Here is a 23,287-nt window from a genome sequence, read left to right on the forward strand (position 1 = left end):
GAAGCAGTAATGCGTTTCGGTGTGAAAGATGGGGCAGCCGTTGTAACTGTACTTGAGACCTTAGAGCTTATATCTCAAAGTGGTTGGCGCATTTACGTTGTAGATGTCTACGGGCTCCAGTAACCACTTAACACCAGGTGGGCTGTGAGCTCATCCACCCATTTAAGCAATAAATAAAAAAGGATCCCAGTGTGCCTAATCAAAATCAATGTTTAGGATACAAAGTTCAAACCCATATTTTTATTGGGTAATAGTTATTATTTTTATCAATATAAATAAGCACCCATGGTTCGATGTACCTCTGCCAGCGCAGTAGTCATTTTTCAATGCTCTTCTTGAAGAAGTCAGTTATCCGGGAGCCAGCCAACTCTTCAAAGGTAATTTTACGCTGCCTCTCGGGTAATAAATATTTTCCTTGCCAAGCAACTTTGAAAAGTAACAGTTTGTCGGCACAAGAGCTGATGAGTACGGAGTGTGACGTCAAACTGCCAATTTTAGCTCTTTTAGGTTAGAGACCGTTTGTTGTACCGTATGATGTAGAAAGTAGTTGTGTAGAAGCAGCGGGGACGAGCGATTAACCAAGGCTGACGGGGATTGGTAGACAGCGGCTTGGCTCTGCCGCTGGCGTTGCTAAAGTCCATGGGCGACGGTAACCACTCACCATCAGGTGAGCCGTATGCACGTCTACCTACAATGGCAATACAAAAAAAGGATTCGCAAGGGTCTGTATTGTAAAACGCCATCCTCATAGGTAAAGACTTGGGTATAATTGAGGGTAAATCAAATATGACTCCGAGCTAGGATTCCCTGTGCTATGAATACCAGAGACATGCGTTTAAATACTTACACATAAGTACAAGTACATATGCGTTTAAATATATGCACATACCCAGATAAAGAGTAAGCAAACTTGTTTGTCATACGAAAGCTTATCGAAATTAAAAATCGAACTCACAATTTTTGGATCATTCAGGGGACCCTAAGTTTTTATTGCCTTTGTGGGCAGATGAGCATACGACTTTCCTGATGGTGAGTGGTTACTATCGCTTATTAATGTCATCAATGCCAGGAGACTAGCCAAGCCGCTGCCACCTGCGGAGTGATCTCCGCAGACCCCAATAAGAATGTCCCATGAAGAAGGACATGTTGTAGCGCTGAGGGAAAACCGTGGAGGGAAATTCATCCCAGAGCCAGTTGATATGCGGTAAACAAAGACGTTATACTTGTTGTTCTAAGTATGCGCCAACTTTGCTTAAGTGGCGTATGTGCGACGGTAAAAACGCGATGTCGATATCATCTCCAACAAGCTATAGAGCAACGGCTCTAGATGTAGTCAAATATCTAATTTGAATGGTTTTCCATTTTTCTACTGTTTGTTTTTAATCGCTCCGAGATTAGCTATGGGTGACTTTCTAGTGCTCCTGAGATGACACGTTTTCTTAATTTAGATTTGAGAACAGTTTCTCAAGGACAGGTCCAAAGCTACGATCAATGAGGGGTTTGTCACCAATAATTAATTTTGGGGAAGAATTTTCATTGTTTTTATTTCGATTCTCATTGAAATAACAATTATCCCGTTAAAAAAATATGATTTAATTATGTATTATAATTTAGATAATAGTAAATACAAATTTAGTTAAAGTGCAATTGTAAATATCATATTTTAATGATCTAAGAGGAATGTTTATTTAAAAGATTATCTATATGTGTTCCGATTCAAGCTATCTTTTCTTTGCGACAGCATAACATAAGTATATGTCGTAGGTTTTTATTTTATTTAAGCCAAAAACAAAGCATCTTTGAAGGATAGCTTATTTATTTTGTTTCAAAATTGAGAACTGGGGACATTCTTCTGAGCCTTATTCTTTACTTAACGGATTTCCGAATATGCACGTATTATATTTAATTTTATGCTGATAACCTTTTTTTGCGTCACCATTAATGTACCACTTTCATAAATTATATTCTTAATATTGTCATCTTTTTTTCATATTTAAATGTGACTTTTTATGTACAATTTTTTTATATTAGTATGTAAATTAAAAAAGGTCAAAACAGACATTCCTCAATCTATTAATAATGTCTACAATAAATATATATTTAATGATGATATTTCTGTTTCATTTTTCATTTTTCTGATAACGCTTTTCCCGTGCTAAGGCGCACCATATTCTGAAAATGTAACAAAACATTTTTATTAGTTATAGAATAAAAAGTTTATAATCAAACAGGTTAATAATTGTTATGCTTTCTGTTTGAAGGGTGGGGCAGCCCTTGTAACTATACTTGAGATCTTAGAACTTATCTCAAGTTGGGTGGCGCATTTATGTTGTAGATAGGTTTATGTTGTAGATTTAGGCTCCAGTAACCACTTAACACCAGGTGGGCTGTGAGCTCATCCACCCATCAAAGCAATAAAAAAAAAAACTAAAAGCCTGCGAGCTTGCACAGTAACCTGTATCCGCCTAAAAGCAAGTACAGTCTATGAGTTCTTTTACCTATCCACACTAATAAAGATGCTGATTGAATAAAAAGGGAGTTCAGGCATCGCCGTGCTCTGGAATATATAATGACTCTTCCTAAATGGCCTGAACCAAAAATTGCCTAATTTTAAGTGTTGTTTCTAGATCTTAAATTACATTCTCAGACTAAAGCAACGATTCAACGAATATTGCTTTGTTGATGTTTATTCCAAAGCTCCTTATAAACCATCCCATATGCCGATTCAAACTACAAGCCCGAATAAAAAGATAAAGGATCTCATATTGAAATTTTGATAACTTTTTTTTTTCTTTTTTTTATTGCCCTTGTAGGCAGACGAGCATACGGCCCACCTGATGATGAGTGGTAACCGTCGCCCATGGACTTCAGCAATGCCAGGGGCAGAGCCAAGCCGCTGCCTACCACTTAATACTCTCCACAAGCCTCGTTTGAAGAAGGACATGTCATAGCGCTCGGGAAACACCGTAGAGGGGAGCTAATTCCATAGCCGGATGGTACGTGGCAAAAAAGACCTCTGGAAACGCACTGTGGATGACCGCAGTGGCTCCAGGTAGTATGGATGACTAGTATGTATTTAGACTTTACAGTACGACTTTAAAACACGTGGCCTACATGATCTGTTTCTTATAAAGGAATGTTATGAAACTTACTTTAAAAAGCTTAAATTAGTCTACTTTTCGTTTACGAATATGTTAGTATTTCAAAATTTGTCGGAATGTTCAACAATCTATTTGCGTCTCTGTTCAAATTTATAAAATATCAGTACGCGTATCTGTTTCATTTTATCCAAACAAAAGCTTGCTTGACTTGGAATTTTCATCTTCACAAAATTATAATTCGTGATAAGCCGTGAAATGTAATCAACTTAAAAATAATAATTAGAGATGCCTTAAATCTAAAGACAAAAGAAACATAACGAACCTCAATGTTATGAAATAGATTATCTCGACTAGACTGAGGAAAGAGAATCCTAGGAACAACCCGAGGAGACCGCCGCAGTTCGCCAAGAAGTCGGTCTTGCCAAATAGTTCTGAACGTTTGAACGACATGAAACGTGGTAACTTATAAAACAGTTCTATCTTCGAGAAACTGTCATTGCCCATTATCCTGAAGTAAGTAAAAGTTTTAGAAAATTTACACAAATTCTACAAATCCGATTTGATAATACATATTTTTGAAGTGAAACTTCTTCAGAATCGTTGTGGTTTCAAACTCGATGAAACGAAAAAATAAGTCCATAGAGACGCAAACACATAAATGTATATGATTCAGCCGGCGAGAGAATGAGATAGAATACATAGCATCCCCACTATCGTCTCCTAAACATTGTCCATATGTATGCTCCTGTGTAGTGGGATAGTCAGTATATCTATATCTTATTTATAAGTTTCACTTCTACCGTGTGTAACTTGCACACACATACTAATAATTTTATTAATAACATTATAGAGAAAATGGGCTGGAAGGCCTCCGCATTATGACGATTCTTAATGGCTGTGTTTGTCCAGCAGATGTCCGTAGGCTAATAATATCATAGCATCATAAAAAATCAACAATATTAAAGCAATATTATGTACTCACTGTTTACATTACGTATTAAATATAATATTTTGAAATATACTTAAAAGTTATCGTCTGCAGTTTTAATTAATCTAAAATTATATTAATACGCTCAGTATGGTATTGAACATTCAAAAAAGCGACGTAAACACTTACGTTTCACTATATATATCGTCGTAACCGAAACTTTTCGTGAAGCTTGTCATGTAATCCTTTATGTGGAATTCTGACTTCAGAATCTCGGCGTCATAATCGATACTGTTACAGGAAGGGAGGCATTGACATGCATGTGCGTTGTCGGATATCGATTCCATTCCACGTGTTTGTGCTACTTCCTCTAAAAATATGTACGCATATGTAATTACAAAGAGGAACAAAGGGGGCAGAATTTCTTTAAGAATTTTATTTAATATAGCGACCCGCCCTCGCTTCGCTTCGGAAACATTAAATTTTATTATTGAGAGCTGAGTCCCGCGATAATACCCGCGGCTACCGTACCGCGGGTGAAGCCGCGGGGCAAAGCTAGTCTAAAAAAAAAGCCTAAGTTACTCCTCATATCGTCAGCTACCTATCAATGAAAGTCCCGTCAAAATCGGTCCAGCCGTTCCAGAGATTATCCGGAACAAACAGACAGACAGACAAAAATTGTAAAATGTTATTTTGGTGTATGTACCGTATATAAATTCTTATGCATGTAGTAAAAAGAGGCTATTTCATTTTAACCGGTGGTAGGACCTAGTCCGACTGGCTGGCGACCACCCTCCAACTAGAGTCCGCCGCCAAATAGCCTAGCTGTGTTCCGGCGTGTGGGTTGGAGAGCCAGTTCTATCCCTTCCCTTTCCCCTTCCTTGTTGGGGTTGAGTCTTGGTGACGCCTGGAACTTGCGGAGCAGACGTGCGTGCGAACTCACGGGGCGTGATTGTTTGACGGGGGTATAGGGAGACCCAGTGAAACGGTACCCGCTGCCGCCCGCCGGTCAGTAGGGGACCTGAACCCGGGTGTCTCTACTAAACTCCGCCCCGGGAAGCTGTCCCGCCAACCGGTGTAAAATCCTGCCGTGCGGTCGTCGTGCCGGAGTCGGAGACCGGAGTGGATCCCGGCGATCGCACGCAGAGTGGACTGGGGGCCCTTCCATGCCCTGCGTCAGTCTCTCACGCAATCCGTGGTCGAGCACGTACTATGTTCCGCGCTTCATTCAGGTGTTGCCTCGATCTCACCTCCAACATCCTACCTCTCCTAATCCTACTCTCCGAAAACATAAACATCATGAAGACGACAAAAAAAAAGAAAAGGGTTTCACAGGCGGTCCCCCATTCCACATTTAATGTGGATTTCAGCAATGTCAGGGGCCTACATAGCAACCTTGACGCCGTACACCACCACCTTGAGACGGCGCAGCCTGCCCTGCTTTTTTTAACGGAGACGCAGATATCTGCTCCGGATGATACCTCATACCTTGAATACCCCGGCTACGTATTGGAGCACAACTTCCTGCGTAAAGCCGGGGTGTGCGTATTCGTCCGGGCTGATGTCTGTTGTCGCCGTCTTCGGGGCCTCGAACAACGGGACCTGTCCCTCTTGTGGCTGCGCGTAGATCACGGGGGTCGTAGCCGAATCTACGCGTGCCTGTACAGGTCCCACAGCAGTGATGCAGGTTCAGCTCTGTTTGAGCATGTGCAAGAGGGGACTAACCGCGTGCTTGAGCAGTACCCATCTGCGGAGGTAGTGGTTCTTGGAGACTTTAATGCTCACCACCAAGAGTGGTTGGGATCCAGAACCACTGACCTCCCGGGTCGGACTGCCTACGATTTCGCCTTGGCCTACGGCTTCTCCCAGCTGGTGACACAGCCCACCCGTGTCCCAGATATCGAGGGGCACGAGCCTTCTTTGTTGGACCTTCTGCTGACCACAGATCCGGCCGGATACAGTGTGGTGGTCGACGCTCCGCTTGGATCGTCTGATCACTGCCTTATTCGTGCTGCCGTACCACTCTCTCGTCCTGATCGTCGAACGACGACCAGGTATCGAAGAGTTTGGCGGTATATGTCAGCAGACTGGGATGGATTGCGTGAATTTTACGCATCCTACCCATGGGGGCGGTTCTGCTTTTCCTCTGCTGATCCTGACGTCTGTGCGGACCGTCTTAAAGACGTGGTGCTCCAGGGGATGGAATTGTTTATTCCCTCCTCTGAAGTGCCCGTTGGGGGTCGCAGCAGACCCTGGTATAACAATGCCAGCAGGGATGCTGCACACCTCAAGCGATCCGCATACGTGGCATGGGATAATGCCAGGAGACGTCGGGATCCTAACATCTCAGGGGAAAGGCGGAAATATAACGCCGCTTCCAGGTCCTACAAGAAGGTAATTGCCAAGGCGAAGTCGGAGCACGTCGCTAGAGTTGGCGAGCGATTGAAGAGCTATCCCTCCGGGAGCCGTGCTTTTTGGTCGCTCGCCAAAGCTGCAGAAGGAAACTTCTGCAGGTCTAGTCTCCCACCACTGCGCAAGTCCGATGACAATCTGGCCCACAGCGCGAAAGAGAAGGCTGACCTTCTGGTCAAACTCTTCGCCTCGAACTCGACTGTGGACGACGGGGGTGCCACACCACCGAACATCCCCCGGTGTGATAGCTCCCTGCCGGAAATCTGCTTCACACAGTGTGCAGTCAGGCGGGAGCTCAGACTCCTGGACGTCCATAAATCGAGTGGGCCAGACGGCATCCCCGCAGTGGTTTTGAAAACGTGCGCCCCTGAGCTGACACCTGCGCTAACGCGTTTGTATCGCCTCTCTTATTGCACTAACAGGGTTCCGTCTTCATGGAAGACCGCCCACGTCCACCCTATCCCCAAGAAGGGTGACCGGTCGGACCCATCGAGCTACAGGCCTATCGCGATAACTTCCTTGCTTTCCAAGGTGATGGAGCGAATTATAAATACACAACTCCTGAAGTATCTTGAAGATCGCCAGCTGATCAGTGACCGACAGTACGGTTTCCGTCACGGTCGCTCAGCTGGCGATCTTCTTGTATACCTTACTCACAGGTGGGCTGAAGCCTTGGAGAGCAAGGGCGAGGCTCTTGCTGTGAGCCTTGATATCGCGAAGGCCTTCGACAGGGTCTGGCATAGGGCACTTCTATCGAAGTTACCATCTTACGGAATCCCCGAGGGTCTCTGCAAGTGGATCGCTAGCTTTTTGGATGGGCGGAGCATCACGGTCGTTGTAGACGGTGACTGTTCTGATACCATGACCATTAACGCTGGCGTTCCACAAGGTTCGGTGCTCTCCCCCACGCTTTTCATCCTGTATATCAATGACATGCTGTCTATTGATGGCATGCATTGCTATGCAGATGATAGCACGGGGGATGCGCGATATATCGGCCATCAGAGTCTCTCTCGGAGCGTGGTGCAAGAGAGACGATCAAAACTTGTGTCTGAAGTGGAGAACTCTCTGGGGCGAGTCTCCAAATGGGGTGAATTGAACTTAGTTCAATTCAACCCGTTGAAGACACAGGTTTGCGCGTTCACTGCGAAGAAGGACCCCTTTGTCATGGCGCCGCAATTCCAAGGAGTATCCCTGCAACCTTCCGAGAGTATCGGGATACTTGGGGTCGACATTTCGAGCGATGTCCAGTTTCGGAGTCATTTGGAAGGCAAAGCCAAGTTGGCGTCCAAAATGCTGGGAGTCCTCAACAGAGCGAAGCGGTACTTCACGCCTGGACAAAGACTTTTGCTTTATAAAGCACAAGTCCGGCCTCGCGTGGAGTACTGCTCCCATCTCTGGGCCGGGGCTCCCAAATACCAGCTTCTTCCATTTGACTCCATACAGAGGAGGGCCGTTCGGATTGTCGATAATCCCATTCTCTCGGATCGTTTGGAGCCTCTGGGTCTGCGGAGGGACTTCGGTTCCCTCTGTATTTTGTACCGTATGTTCCATGGGGAGTGCTCTGAGGAATTGTTCGAGATGATACCAGCATCTCGTTTTTACCATCGCACCGCCCGCCACCGGAGTAGAGTTCATCCATACTACCTGGAGCCACTGCGGTCATCCACAGTGCGTTTCCAGAGATCTTTTTTGCCACGTACCATCCGGCTATGGAATGAGCTCCCCTCCACGGTGTTTCCCGAGCGCTATGACATGTCCTTCTTCAAACGAGGCTTATGGAGAGTATTAAGCGGTAGGCAGCGGCTTGGCTCTGCCCCTGGCATTGCTGAAGTCCATGGGCGACGGTAACCACTCACCATCAGGTGGGCCGCATGCCCGTCTGCCTACAAAGGCAATAAAAAAAAAAAAAAAAAAAAAAAAAAATTTCAATATTACAAACAGACACTCCAACTTTATTTATATGCATAGATTTTTTTCCTACCTAAGCTTGAGAGGCTCTGTAAGCGTAAGCGAGCGAGTGGGTGAGCTCACGGGGGCTCAAACCGGGCGTGTTGCTAGCACTAGCCCTAGCAAGAGCGGTGCTTCGCAGACTCTACTACCCGATCGAAAACGCGACCCCCTGAGAAGATCCAGCGAGAAACTCAGTGGGCTGTGTCTATGGGCGGTAGGATCTCTTCTTCACTGGTGATAGGACCTCTTGTGAGTCCGCACGGGTAGGTACCACCACCCCGCCTATTTTCGCCGTGAAGCAGTAATGCGTTTCGGTTCGAAGGGTGGGGTAGCCGTTGTAACTATACTGAGACCTTAGAACTTATACCTCGAGGTGGGTGGCGCATTAACGTTGTAGATGTCTATGGGCTCCAGTAACCACTTAACACCAGGTGGGCTGTGAGCTCGTCCATCCATCGGGATCGGGATCGGGAGTATTTTACAGATTTTGTTGTTCATATGTGTCACTTCAGACTTCTCCAAAAGGAATGGCCTATTTCAGGTATATGTATTACTAAACGCCTGTATTACCATTTCTACGATATATAACAATGTCGTTATGCACTTACTACAAAAAGTATTTCATTAACTATTTCACTAACTAGAGAATAAATTATTTAAATGTATAATATGTTTTAGTGAGGCAACTGTAAATATTAAACGTACAATTAATTATGTGTTTTATTTTTATGTTACTTATGATTCATATAATTTTACCTAATCGTAAAATTTTGAATTCGTTTTGTAAAAACTTACCTTTGGCATTTTTCACGCACTCAAACTTTGCTAAGGTGCAAATTTTATCACTGATGTGATCTGAAAGAATAAGTACGATAAATCATGATATTCTGTAGGAAGACTGTAAAACTAAGTTTACAACTTACAGGGCATATAAAATGCGACGCATCCACATTTCGTAAATGTGTAATTAGTCAAGCATTCGACTCGGCAATTGTTTGAAGAATAGCTTTGGAAATATCTCAGTTGTCGCTCGTGGGGAAAATAGCATTGACGTCTGCAATTGGACAATGACGATACGGTTTTATTTCAAGCACACTAGTATCTTTAAAATCGAAGGGAAAAGGCCTAGGGGTAGAGGTCCCAAACGATGGTCGGACCAAACAGCGGAGGAACTGAAAATAACTGTCAGCGACGCACTCCACCAAGTTACAGAACGGGATCGATGGAGACAGCTAGTTGACGGAATCGGACGGAGTCACGATCCTCAGCAGTATCTATATATATATGAAAATGAATTGCTGTCCGTTAGTCTCGCTAAAACTCGAGAACGGCTGGACCGATTTGGCTAATTTTGGTCTTGAGTTATTCGTGTAAGTCCAGAGAAGGTTTAAAAGGTAGATAAATATGAAAATGCTCGGAATTAAATAAAAATAACAATTTTGTTTTTCCTTTGATGTGTCCCCCGTTGGACGGATTCCTTTTGTTTGTTTTAAGTTTATTTTATACAAAAGTTTACGTCTTTTATTTATTGATTGAGGCACTAAGAAGTCTGCTGTGTCAGCTAGTCTTTACATAAACAATGACAATAATAATTTAATATTAAAACAATAATAAAACTAAGACCACGCTATATTTATAAACATTAACAAAAGCAAAACATTAACTGTCCCCTTAACACTCATAAGCTAGACAGCGTGAGAGAGAGATGGGCAGACTTTTCATGATGCTCGCTATGAACGCGAGCTACATAGTAGGCGTACTGAGGGTGTCAGGTTATTTTCGTTACGGAATTTCTTGATTCAGTCGCCGCGCTCAAGGCCCGCGAAAGAAGCTATGCAATAGCTTAATAAAAAAATATAACAGAGTAAACGCAGTATCAGTTTTTTATCGCATTCACATTTGAATAAAATCTGATAATTAACAAGAACTAAATTTAACAAGAATTAAATAACTATATTGTTTAACTATAATAATAATTGTTTGTAAATCTAGTAACTACGACTTAAAATCTTATTTATCCTTGATGAGATTAACATAGTTGATACTATATAACCGCATTTCGACTTTTAATATTTATTCAGGAGCACCCTGTATATAAAGCTCAAGCACAGAATAGAAATCCGACAAAAGCTTCAATTGCGCTAATGATATTTTCGTGATAGACCATTTGGTCTACAGAGCAAAGCTACCAACTCAGTACCTTGTCTATACGTACTCTTGTTAAATGTCATAAAACACGTTCCAAAAAACCTATCACGATGTTGAGATTCAAATTCAAAATAATTGCTATAATATTTATTAAAACAGAGAGCCTAGAGGGTTTTTATTTTTATTTTTTTTATTGCTTAGATGGATGGACGAACTCACAGCCCACCTGGTGTTAAGTGGTTATTGGAACCCATAGACATCTAGGACGTAAATGCGCCACCCACTTTGAGGTATAAGTTCTAAGGTCTCAAGTATAGTTACAACGGCTGCCCCGCCCTTCAAACTGAAACGCATTACTGCTTCACGGCAGATATAGACAGGGTGGTGGTACCTACCCGCGCGAACTCACAAGAGGTCCTAACATCAGTATTCTTCACCAGAATTATTCTCAAACTGAACTTTTAAGTATATATTGATTCGTTTCTTATTACGTGCAAAACTTAAAAATACTTAGGTACAATAAAACAATTTATGCCTAACTTACTGCTCAACGGGTAATGAATCCAAACTGTTTGATGTACGCAAAATATCAAATTTTAGTGCCATAGAAGAAACTTGGGACGACAACGCACTGTAATAGTACAATGAAGGCTGCGGCAAATCTGCGGGATGGTGTATAAATATCTGTAAATTAATATTTAACCTTACTACTACTACTGGCTTTAAGCATTTAAATTGCATTCTTACTAAGTAATACTAAGTAAAATAAAGTAATTAAAAAAATTAATTAAAAAAAACTATTAATTTTTTATTTGAAATAAAACATGGTTTACTTAATAAAAATTTCTACGATTTCCGCGAGTCATAAATATAATTAAAACGATGTACTTTTACGGTTTAATCTCGTGTTTGTTATTGTCATTGTATTATTTCGGACGTTTCGAATACTTTACAGTTTTTTACAGTTTTTACAGTTTTACTTTACAGTTACACAAGGTAACGGACAACCCTGATAATAACAGTGAAAACGCGAGATTAAACGGTAAAAGTAGCTTTAATTATACCTACGTGTCGCGCAAAACGAAGAAAACTTTATGAAGTATTTTATTTTAAAAGTAATTTTAATTGATTCATTATACATGTTTGCTTAAAAAAATTACCTTGAAACCATTTTTAAGTTTATTACATAGCTTATCTTTCTGTTCCGGGTTATCTTTAAGTACAACTTTTAAATCTGGCTCGGCCCCGTTTTTCTAAAATATTATATTAAATCGATTAATTTAAGGTCTACTTCATATTTTTTTCTAATAATAGTTAGATAAACTGTAGAATTATACCCTTCCTCTTCTTGGATATGTATTGTTATCTTCGCTTTTATAGCCTTCCTCTATCGTCCAATTACGGCTCATCTCTGTTGATTCCAAGTAAGCAAAATCTCCATGTAAACTAAAAAAAAACATTTCGATATCATTAAATTTGTTATAAAAATTATGTGCTCAGTAATATTTTGATTAAATAGCTTTGGTTAAAGTTTTGCATTGATGGCGTTAATTTATCAAATCACTAGCTGACCCGACAGACTTCGTAGTGCCTCAATCGATAAATCAAAAGACCTAAACTTTTGTATAAAATAAACTTAAAACAAACAAAAGGAATCTGTCCGCCGGGAGACACATCAAAGGGAAAACAAAACTGTTATTTTTATTTATTTCCGGGCATTTTCATATTTATCTACCTTTTAAACCTTCTCTGGACTTCCACAAATAATTCAAGACCAAAATTAGCCAAATCGGTCCAGCCGTTCTCGAGTTTTAGCGAGACTAACGAACAGCAATTCATTTTTATATATAACTATATAAATATAAATTAACTTCAGCAAAATATTTTAGTCGAATGTAATTAATCTACAGGGTATCCTGTAGATTAATTACATTCGACTAAAATATTTTAACAGTATGATCAAAGCAAAGGTTATTCCTTTCTCGACTGCGTCTCTGTTCGGTGGAATTATTTAGATGACGACGGTGGAATTTTTCAAAAAAATTGTAGCAGTCTTTTTCAGAGTTTTTTTTTAGTTCCTATGCGTCATTTTGTTGAATGTCTTGTTAACAAATCAATCAATTACTTCCAGTGCGTATCTGAGTTTTTATATAGTTATTTAATTCTTGTTAAATTTAGTTCTTGTTAATTATCAGATTTTATTCAAATGTGAATGCGATAAAAAACTTATACTGCGTTTACTCTGTTATATTTTTTTATTAAGCTATTGCATAGATTTTATGGCGGGCCTTGAGCGCGGCGACCGAATCATTAAATTCCGTAACGAAAAAAACCTTACACCCCTCACTCCACCTAACATGTAGCTCGCGTTCAACACATTCACATGTTTTTTTTTTTTTTTTCCTACCTAAGCTGAGAGCCTTGAGAGGCTATGTCAGCGTAACCCTAACTTTTGTAGGTGAGCTCACGGGGCTCAAACCTGACGATGTTGCTAACACGAACCCTAGCAAGAGTCGTGCTTCGCAGAATCTACCACCGGATCGGAAACGCGACCCACTGAGAAGATCCGGCGAGAAACTCAGTGGGCTGTGTCTGAGAGTTAATTTACTCGTCGAGCCCTTCGTCGCAAGCGACGGGTTCGACGAGAACGGTGACCGGTGCTTGAAGTACCTAAAAGCACCGTTAGTGGATCAGGAGGATCCGAGATGACGTGTTTTGGGCGACGTCGACTGCTTTCCATTCTGTCCGCAGGATCGGGAATGTAGTTACCGGCGGCCACGATGAGAGGGTTCTCGTGTCGTGCCGCTTTATCGAAGTGGCGCATGGACGCCGACTGAAGATACTTACTGATGGACTCTAAGTCCAGGTCGTCATGGAGGTCGACATTCCTGACGAACCACGGGGCTCCGACGGCTATCCTGCAAAAACGGGATTGAATGATTTGAAAGGATTTTAAGTGTATGCGGGCCGCGTGAGCGAACACTACACTTGCATAGGTCATGACGGGGCGTATGCAATTTTTGTAGAGTGTCACCTTATTTCTAAGGGACATTTTACTTCGCCTACATATCATCGGGTAGAGACGTCCTAGGATGAAGGCGGCACGATCGCGTACCGTCTTGATGTGGGGGCGGAATGTCATCCTACTGTCGAGGGTGACGCCTAAATATTTGACCTTCGGGGCCCACGGTATGGGCTAGTCGAACATCGTGATTGGGCGAACGGCGGGGGCGGGGGTGTTGACGCGCCTAGTCGGGAGAGGGATGCTCAGCGTGGTGTTCGGAGGGCGACCCCTTTTGAAGAGCACCGCTGTGCTTTTCGTGGGGTTAATGTCGATGCGCCACTTCCGGAACCACTGTCCCATGGTGGTAGCTGCGGTCTGAAGTCGTCGATGAAGCAACGCCTTCTTCCTACACGAGTAGTAGATGGCGGTGTCATCGGCGAAGAGCGCCAGATGGGTCTCCGGAGACCGGGGTATATCGTTGATATACAAACTGAATAGTAACGGGGAGAGGGCGGAGCCTTGCGGGACTCCGGCTGTGACGTGACGGGGCCGGGAACGCGTTCCCTCGACTCGATATCGGAACGAACGGTTCGACAAGTAGTCTCGTATGATGAGCACGAGTCTGTCTGGCACTCCCATGTTATACAGTTTGTATATCAAACCGTTGTGCCAGACTTTGTCGAACGCCTTCGCTATATCGAAGAAGAGGGCTCCTGTCGGAATGGCATTCACACGTTGCGCTTGTGTAGTATTTGTGAATAAGCGCGTGGCGTGACGTCACACTGCATGCGCATCATGAAAAGTCTGCCCATCTCTATCTCGCGCGGTCTAGCTTATAAGTGTTAAGGGGACAGTTAATGTTTTGCTTTTATTAATGTTTAATATAGCGTGGTCTTGTTTAATTATTGTTTTAATATTAAATTATCTTTGTCTAATTATAATTGCATATGTTGATAAAAAAATGCTATGCAATAGCTTTACCGCGGCAGTTCCCGAGTGCCACACGTTTTTTTTTATACGTATGTCTTCACTACTATTTTATAAAAACATAGAAAAAGGACACAAGCTTACACATATAATGGTAAAAAATGAACATCATAATATTTCATAATATTTCATCATAATATTATTTGAAGTCGTCGTGGCCTAAAGGATAAGACGTTCGGTGCATTCGAATGTAGCGATGCAACGGTGTTCAAATCCCGCAGGCCGGTACCAATTTCTCTAATGAAATATGAACTCAACAAATGTTCACGATTGACTTCCACGATGAAGGAATAACACCGTGTAATAAAAATCAAAGTAATTACTGGTGGTAGGACCTCTTGGGAGTCCGCATGGGTAGGTACCACCACGCCTATTTCTGCCGTGAAGCAGTAATGCGTTTCGCTTTGAAGGGTGGGGTAGCCGTTGTAACTATATTGAGTCCTTAGAACTTATATCTCGAGGTGGGTGGTGCATTTACGTTGTAGATGTCTACTGGAGCCCAGTAACCACTTAACACCAGGTGGGCTGTGAGCTCGTCCACCCATCTAAGCAATAAATAAAAAAAATCCAATTGTGAAAGGAATTTATCAAATGTTTCTAATTTATTCTGGACTGTTCGATTGCTACGAAATTTAATGAAAGAAAAAATAGAAATAAAGAAGATACTTCTCGGTCCGGAATATTTCGGATGATGCCAACGTATTCATTGTGTAGCAGACGCCTTCCGATGTGAGAACTCTTTGAAATAATTTCTTACATTCTATGTACTCGTTACGCCAAACACAGCTGTCAAAAAACTCTTCAAAATCTGGTATCACCTGAAATTCAACAAGTTTGTTTATTAGGTACGTCCAATCGATTTACTATGAAACCGACTTTTTAATACGCTTTTATTAGTTTCATACGTATGTTAGTATGTAACGGAATCTTTGAACTTGATTTTGACCCCCTTCAAAACGCCGGATTAACTCGAAATTTGGCATACTTATTAAGGACCGTGATAATTCAATATTTTAGACAGTTCGATCCGTTATCCTTACTAGGATAATCAGAATTAGCGATTTTTTGTTTTCCTGAGACCCGGTGTGTCTGCGTCGAGGCCAAGAAGGGAAACTACCAGGCGCGCCGATCACCTATTTCTCGGATAAGGTACCGACTGTTTCATACGACATTTTTGAAAAAATTAAAAAAAATTGAAATTCAACTAAAAAATTTAAAAATAGTTTAAATAAACTAAAAAAAATACGCTTTTTATAGAAAATTCAACTAAAAAATAGAAAAAAAAATTTAATAAATTTAAATTGAAAATAGTGTGAGAAAAAATGATTCTATTGTAAAAAAAGCGTGCATGGTATCAATAGTTGTAAATATTTTGATAATATCCTGTAGAGCACACCACGCTTTTTTTACAATAAAATAATTTTTTCTTACACTATTTTTAATTAAAATTTATTTTCTGTTTTTTTAGTTGGATTTTCTGTAAAAGCGTATTTTGTTAGTTTTTTTAAACTATTATTTATAAATATTTTATTTGAATTGTGTTACTATACCTGCAATATATGTTCAACAAGGCTGATATTAGAATAAAGACGATCCAACGTATTGAAACCGTATGAATCAACCCAAAGCAAATCCAAAACTTCGCTTTCACAGATCATAGACACGTCTTGCAATTTTTCTAACTGATTTTGATCACTGAAATAGTTTAATGATATTTAGAGAGAGAGAGAGAGAGAGAGAGAGAGAGAATACACTTTATTGCACACCAAAACACAATTTACATTCAAAAAACAATCAAAAAAAAGCAGATACATTTGTACATTAGGCGGTCTTATCGCTAAAAGCGATCTCTTGCAGACAACCGTTTAGTTTATAGAAATTCTGGAAAATATAAAAATATATTTATTTATATTTTAAGGTTAATTTATATCACAAAAAAATTACAATGAGGCACGTATTTATTTAGGTCTCGTTTATGATTTAAATTTATTATACCTTAACTAAAATTCAAAAACTGACTGCGCCCAAGGCCGTATCAATTTAGCAAACTTATAATAAAACATGATATGATAGTATTACTTTTTAGAATAATTTGCTCTGTTCTGTGAAAATGTGCCTTATTTTTTAAAGTCAAAATGCTTAACTTCATTACACAACTTCTTTACAACAATTATTCAAACTTCATACTGATGGTCGGACGTCTTGTGAGTCCTCACGGGTAGGTACCACCGCCCTGCTTATTTCTGCTGTGAAGCAGTAATGCGTTTCGGTTTGAAGGGTGAGGCAGCCGTTGTAACTACACTGAGAACTCATATCTCAAGGCAGTATTTACGTTGTAGATGTCTATGGGCTCCGGTAGCCACTTAACACCAGGTGGGCTGTGAGCTCGTCCACCCATCTATGCAATAAACAAAAAAAACTGGCTTGAACTATGACTCAAATGTACCACAATATCTATTGGTGGTATATATGGGTTTATTAAGTCGTTATTTTATTTATCTTGCTACGATTAATATATCAATCCAATTAAAATGCTTTAAAGACTTATATTTACTATTAAAAAAAACTTACTTTGAAGTTGTCGTGGCCTAAAGGATAAGACGTCCGGTGCATTCGTATGAAGCGATGCACCGGTGTTCGAATCCCGCAGGCGGGTATTTTTCTAATGAAGTACGTACTCAACAAATTTTAACGATTGACTTCCACGGTGAAGGAATAACATCGTGTAATAAAAATGAAACCCGCAAAATTATAATTTGCGTAATTACTGGTGGTAGGACCTCTTGGGAGTCCACACGGGTAGGTACCACCACCCCGCCTATTTCCGCCGTGAAGCAGTAATGCGTTTCGGTTCGAAGGGTGGGGTAGCCGTTGTAACTATACTGAGACCTTAGAACTTATATCTCGACGTGGGTGGCGCATTTACGTTGTAGATGTCTATGGGTTCCAGTAACCACTTAACACCAGGTGGGCTGTGAGCTCGTCCATCCACCTAAGCAATAAAACAAAAAAAAAACTTACATAGTATTCGTTTCATGTATCATGGAATATTTTAATCCCTGGTATAAATTTTTTTTTTCTTCAAAGTAATCGTAAATTTTTGGGGAATTTTTGCTTTGTGGACAAATCGTTACTGATGGAAAGGGTACCTGAAAAAAGTAACACATTTCATGAAAAAATACAATCCGGCACCGATATTTCGTTAGTGGTGTTCGATCTAAAATTATTAAGATAAAAAATTATAATCAATAGTTATCTGAAAAATGATTGGTAAAAATTTATAATTGATCATATGATATATTACTAGAGGTCCCGCAGTAGTCGAAATTCGACTATAATTAATTGGAATTGTAAGTTTGTACACTATTATGATTGTATTTTATACTTCTATAATCACAAATTTCGCCAAGGCTACACTATAAAAAAATATTATTAAAGACAAACAATATTTAACCTATTCTCAGTTTGACCACAGAAGTCAAGAACAAAAGCTTGACAATAAATAGTATGCATGCGTGTGTGCGTCAAATACATGGTATGTAGAGTGTGTAATCTTTTCTTTATTGATTTAATGTATCTTTTATGCATTATTTTTAAAAAAAATTACTAGTATGCACTACTTCTCTATATTCTCTATAAGTGTGGAAATTTTCATACTCCTCCGTCCGCGCAATTTTCGTAAAAAGGGATACAAAGTTATATAGAAAATTCCATTACATATATACGTACGCATTTTTTTCCAACTGATACTTCCTAAAGTTCATAAAACGAGGAACTAATTTATCCGTGGTAGTTTTAAGCTCGCTAAGTTACATAAAAACTTAGTGGAAAATGGCTGTGACATGGTTAAATGATGATGACACAATATAATAGCCACATGACTAACAGATTCATGAATTTAGAAAAAAGAGGTCATGGATCAATAATATGGCTTACCGACTAAAAAAGTGACATGCTAATGAGCAATTCAACCAAAGAGACACCGTCAATAGTACTAGGAGGACTGTCCATAAATTAACTAGGAATGAGACCAGAAAAGGAAGCACTGATCATAACGAATGATAATCAAAACATCTTTTACGATATACTATCATGTTTTTGGAAAGAAGTTCCTTATGCAACGATGCGGAGCGGTACCCTTACCGGGAAAAAACGTCCGTAACGTAAGATTTTTATTAGTAATGCACACAGTGTGCGACTTAACTTTGTAATAACGTACAAAAAAGAACATAATATTTTTTTATCATTCATTGACCACGATCTCAGAGCGTTCGTTTGCGCAATACACTAACTCTTATGCAAACAACCGTGAATGAAGTGTACCACAATAAGTTCGCACGTTACCGAATGACCGTGGGTTGTTGCGAAACCTCCAGTTTTATTTTCTTTATACCTCGAATAGAACTTTAAGTTAATATTTTTATTATAAGGAACTTCGTTCCTATCCGTTGTCCCACAACACAACACATCTTTTTTATTGTAATTATATTACTTCATTATTATTTGCTAATAAATTTCCTAGTCACGACGAGATTAAATGTCGGAAATAATAACATTAAGCTGTAAAAGAAGCTTTAATAACGCCTACGACTCGTGAAAAACGGTGAGGGTGTCTTCTTCTCTATCATTGTGATATGATGTATTATGATATATTAGTTGCTCCGGGCATTTCAATATTGTAATAATTGTTACGTTGTTACTCATAGTAAAAATGAATATTAAAAAAAAATCTAATATTAAAAAAAAAAGACATGCCCGCTAAGTTTCTTGCCAATTCTTCTCAGGACGGAGGCTAGTTCTTGTGAATTGGCGGTAGTTCTTTTGACGTTCAACAAGGACATATTATGTACTTTCATTTATGTTGAATTTTTTTTTTATTGGAGTTTACTCCTTTAGTATCGATTTACATATATAGGCCCGGGGTATGAAAATTATGGGGACCAAAATCGTACTAGCATGTCACACGAAATGCGTTATGCGCCTGATTGGCTCCTGATTGCGTGATGCGTGCGCGCGCCAATCAAAATCGTACTAGCATGTCACACGAAATGCGTTATGCGCCTGATTGGCTCCTGATTGCGTGATGCGTGCGCGCGCCAATCAAAATCGTACTAGCATGTCACACGAAATGCGTTATGCGCCTGATTGGCTCCTGATTGCGTGATGCGTGCGCGCGCCAATCAGGAGCCAACGCGCGGCCGCGTTATTGCAGGTGACGCCGGGCTGCTGCGCCGGCAGTCCGCCACAAAGCCTCGTACTGATCGCGCGTTTCTCTCATTATTGTATTTTTATATATTTGTTAGTCGTTTGTTTTGTGTCTCGTTAATTTGTTAATAATCTGTAGTGTATCGTGTTGTCGTAATATAGAACTATTTCTCGTATTGTTTCGTTTAATTTTTTATATCCAGTAAACTCCAGTCGTGCGTCGGAGCGGACACACACACTTTTTTTTTTGATTTGGTCAACTTACCTCATCAACCGACACTAATCTCTCGCTCAAGGTGACAATGACAGGGCAGGTCTTCCATTTAAACCAAACGTTGCTCATCAAATAGAAACAGATTAATACGCTTATTATGAAGGTTATCAACCAGAATATTCTGGAAGTAAAATATGGATGTCAGTCTAAAAATATACCGACCGAATTAGATCCAAACTGAAATATAGATATATTTTTTTCTTGAACACTTTTTTGATCTTTATCTCAATTAAGCTGTAGTGTTCTATATACAACGGTCTTAATTTACGGATACAGACACAAATATATTCAAGCTAATTTCTTTAAAGTTACTGGTTCCGATGGAAATAGATGGTTAGACGAGCTCACAGCCCACCTGGTGTTAAGTGGTTACTGGAGCCCATAGACATCTACAACGTAAATGCGCCACCCACCTTGAGATATAAGTTCTAAGATCTCAGTATAGTTACAATTATAGGGACGTTGGAATATAAATATAAACTAATAACAGGTTCAAGCGACAACATTTTTGTTAATTTGTCTTGTCCAGTTCAGGAAACAGATAGGTATTTTCATGTGAGCAGAAGATGTACTCGCCGTAATAGAGGAGCCGGTAGAGCTTCAGTTCTTCATCACAGTCGAAAAATTACTCGACTTTTGTATCGTATCAGCTGCTACGATACGGTACTATGGAAAATGCGCAATATCTTTCAAACGCTTGTACTTATAATTCCCATAGACACTGCCATGATAATAAAATATTTTTATACAGCGCACTAATGAAGTCTGTGAATCTAATTCATTAGATTTTAGAGGATAACCAAATAATCCATCTAGCTATTGACGAAATACTGGTTACTTTTACGTTAATTGTTAATCTACCATTCTCTAATAAGGACTATTGCTAAATTCTTATATTGGTATTCTCATAAGCTGAGTACTTACTTTTCTACTGGATGCAGACCTCTTTGTGTAATGTACCTAAGCCCGTGTAATGTGGTACTGCTTGTAAAATCATAGAACTTCTCCACGAGCAGTGACCTCTGTCTTTTTCTTTTTTCTTTCCTCAAACAGACGTCGCCATACACAACGGTGATTTCCTTATCGGACCTGAATTTCGGGAAGTGCAATTGTTTAGTTCATTAGCCTATTTTTTCATTCATACAATAAACACTTAATTACCAATGGAGATTAAGGTATTGGAGTTGGAAAAACAGTTAACGGTTCATGGGAAGTAGTTGTTTTGAGTATAATTATACAGAAAGCATTCGGTGCCAAAGTGATGGCCGCGGGTGAGCCGTGAGGTGCCAAATAATCTCCACCTTTACAACTAGTAATCACGAAAATTGCAGTTCCTACGAAAATTATTTTAATACACCAAAGTTATTACCTTTATCTTAGAACATGTAATGTATAGCAATAAATCCATTTAAAAAAAGAGTACTTGCATTAAGATTTTTGGGTCACAAAAATCGCGTCCTAACTAATTCCTATTTAACTACATCTACTCCTAATGCAAATCTTTAATACTGATGAGAGAGCGCATTATGAGCATGACGAGTTAATGGCATTGTCCTGCCCACTTCTGTGGTGGAGCATGTATTCCGTGTGTTCCAATTTTAAGGTCCGGATTTTTACCATGCAGCTGATATTTCGAAGTAATGTTTCAATTTAGGCGCCGAAATTCACATTTCCAGTTTTCGCGCAGTAAGAAAATCACTCGCAAAATCAATAGACTGAATAGTAAAAAATTAGAGTTTTGATGTAACTGATAAACTAATGTCTAATAATGTACTTACTCCATAGCTCTGCAATGAATGCAACGTCCAACAAAATGGACATCCGATATGATAACTAACTAAACATTCATTTGAAGCAGTATGTTAGCGTATAACCATTAATTATTAAAATATAATTATAAAACTGTAACGGTCTGTCTGTATATTGAAGACATTTTTAAAGTGCGCCATTTCCCAAATTACAAATTGATTGGTCTCCTAACTATTAAAACTAATAGCTTTTTTAACCAACAGCATAATCAAATGTAAGTAATGTTCACTGATCAAATACCATTCATCGTTCTGGCCAAACGCGGGGCTCGATGCGACGAAGGGCTCGGCCAGTAAATTAACCCATAGACACATCCCACTGAGTTTCTCGCCGGATCTTCTCAGTAGGTCGCGTTTCCGATCCGGTGGTAGATTCTGTGAAGCACGGCTCTTGCTAGGGTTCGTGTTAGTAACATCGTCGGGCTTGAGCCCCGTGAGCTCATCTACTAGTTAAGGTTACGCTGATATGGTCGCTCTAGACCATCAGCTTCGATTTCCTACGAGGCGGCTTGCGTCCTGGCCGGATCCCCGCCCTGGGACCTAGAGGCGAAAGTACTCGCGTCATTATATCGATGGCGCGAGGAAGAGCGGGCACGGGGCTCGAGGCTGGTGCAGCGGCAGATCGCGCTGCGCCGAGAGGAGCTCCGTCTGGCCTTGGTGGCGGAATGGCGGCAAAGGCTTCTGCGCCCTACCGCCGGCCTCGCAACCGTCGAGGCGATCCGGCCAGTACTCGACGACTGGCTCGGGAGAAGGCACGGATCCCTGTCCTTTAGGGTGACACAGGTGCTGTCGGGGCACGGTTGCTTCGGCAAGTACCTGTGCCGCATAGACAGGGAGCCGGACGCTCGGTGCCACCACTGCGTCCACTGCGGGGAGGACACGGCGCAACACACGCTCGCCGAGTGTGTAGCTTGGGAGGAGCAGCGCCGTGTCCTCACAAATGAAGTAGGAAGCGATCTGTCGCTGCCGGCCGTAGTGCGGAGGATGGTCGGCAGCGCAGAGTCGTGGGACGCGGTGGTGTCCTTCTGCGAGGACGTGATGTCGCAGAAGGAAACTGCGGAACGGGAGAGGGAGATCTCGACTCCCTTTCCCGGCCGCAGAAGACGCACCGGGCGCAGGACAAGGGCGGACAATGCCCTTTTCCGCCCCCCATGAATGGGTCCAGGGGCGAGGGACTTGGGAAAGCCCTCGCCCCCTATTCGATGGACCTGAGACGGAGGCGCATGCGGGTGTCGGCGCGTGCCTCTGAGGCGATGCACGGAGTAGCTGAACGCCTCACTACTCCGTGCAGGAGACGAGGCCTGGATAGACCGGGCCAGCACTGGTGTGGGGCTGCGGAAGAATTTTGGATTCCCGCGGCCCTGCGCGCACGTGTGGGTGGACACCGGGGTGGTTTTAGCCGGTAGGAGTCCGGCACGCCCCTTCGCTTTTCCCTAGGCGAAGGTAGTCCATGAGGATTTCCCCCCG

At 41.1% G+C, this 23,287-nt stretch overlaps 1 protein-coding gene across 1 annotated transcript; it reads right to left on the minus strand.

Annotated features, from left to right (window-relative positions):
* Nucleotides 1-1,560: 1,560 nt before the first annotated feature.
* Nucleotides 1,561-21,863, minus strand: LOC105842942 (pickpocket protein 28). Its single transcript, XM_021353289.3, has 14 exons — nucleotides 21,791-21,863; nucleotides 20,937-21,101; nucleotides 20,004-20,133; nucleotides 17,555-17,682; nucleotides 16,084-16,228; nucleotides 15,200-15,351; nucleotides 11,880-11,988; nucleotides 11,703-11,795; nucleotides 11,087-11,226; nucleotides 9,318-9,448; nucleotides 9,190-9,249; nucleotides 4,219-4,399; nucleotides 3,424-3,609; nucleotides 1,561-2,172 (listed from the first exon to the last, which is right to left on the minus strand). The coding sequence occupies exons 1-14, from the start codon at nucleotides 21,793-21,795 to the stop codon at nucleotides 2,121-2,123; spliced, it is 1,677 nt and encodes a 558-aa protein (XP_021208964.2). The 5' UTR covers nucleotides 21,796-21,863; the 3' UTR covers nucleotides 1,561-2,120.
* Between the last annotated feature and the right edge of the window lie 1,424 nt (nucleotides 21,864-23,287).

The sequence above is a fragment of the Bombyx mori genome, chromosome 9 (genome assembly GCF_030269925.1).
Source record: "Bombyx mori chromosome 9, ASM3026992v2".
Lineage (NCBI taxonomy): Eukaryota > Metazoa > Arthropoda > Insecta > Lepidoptera > Bombycidae > Bombyx > Bombyx mori.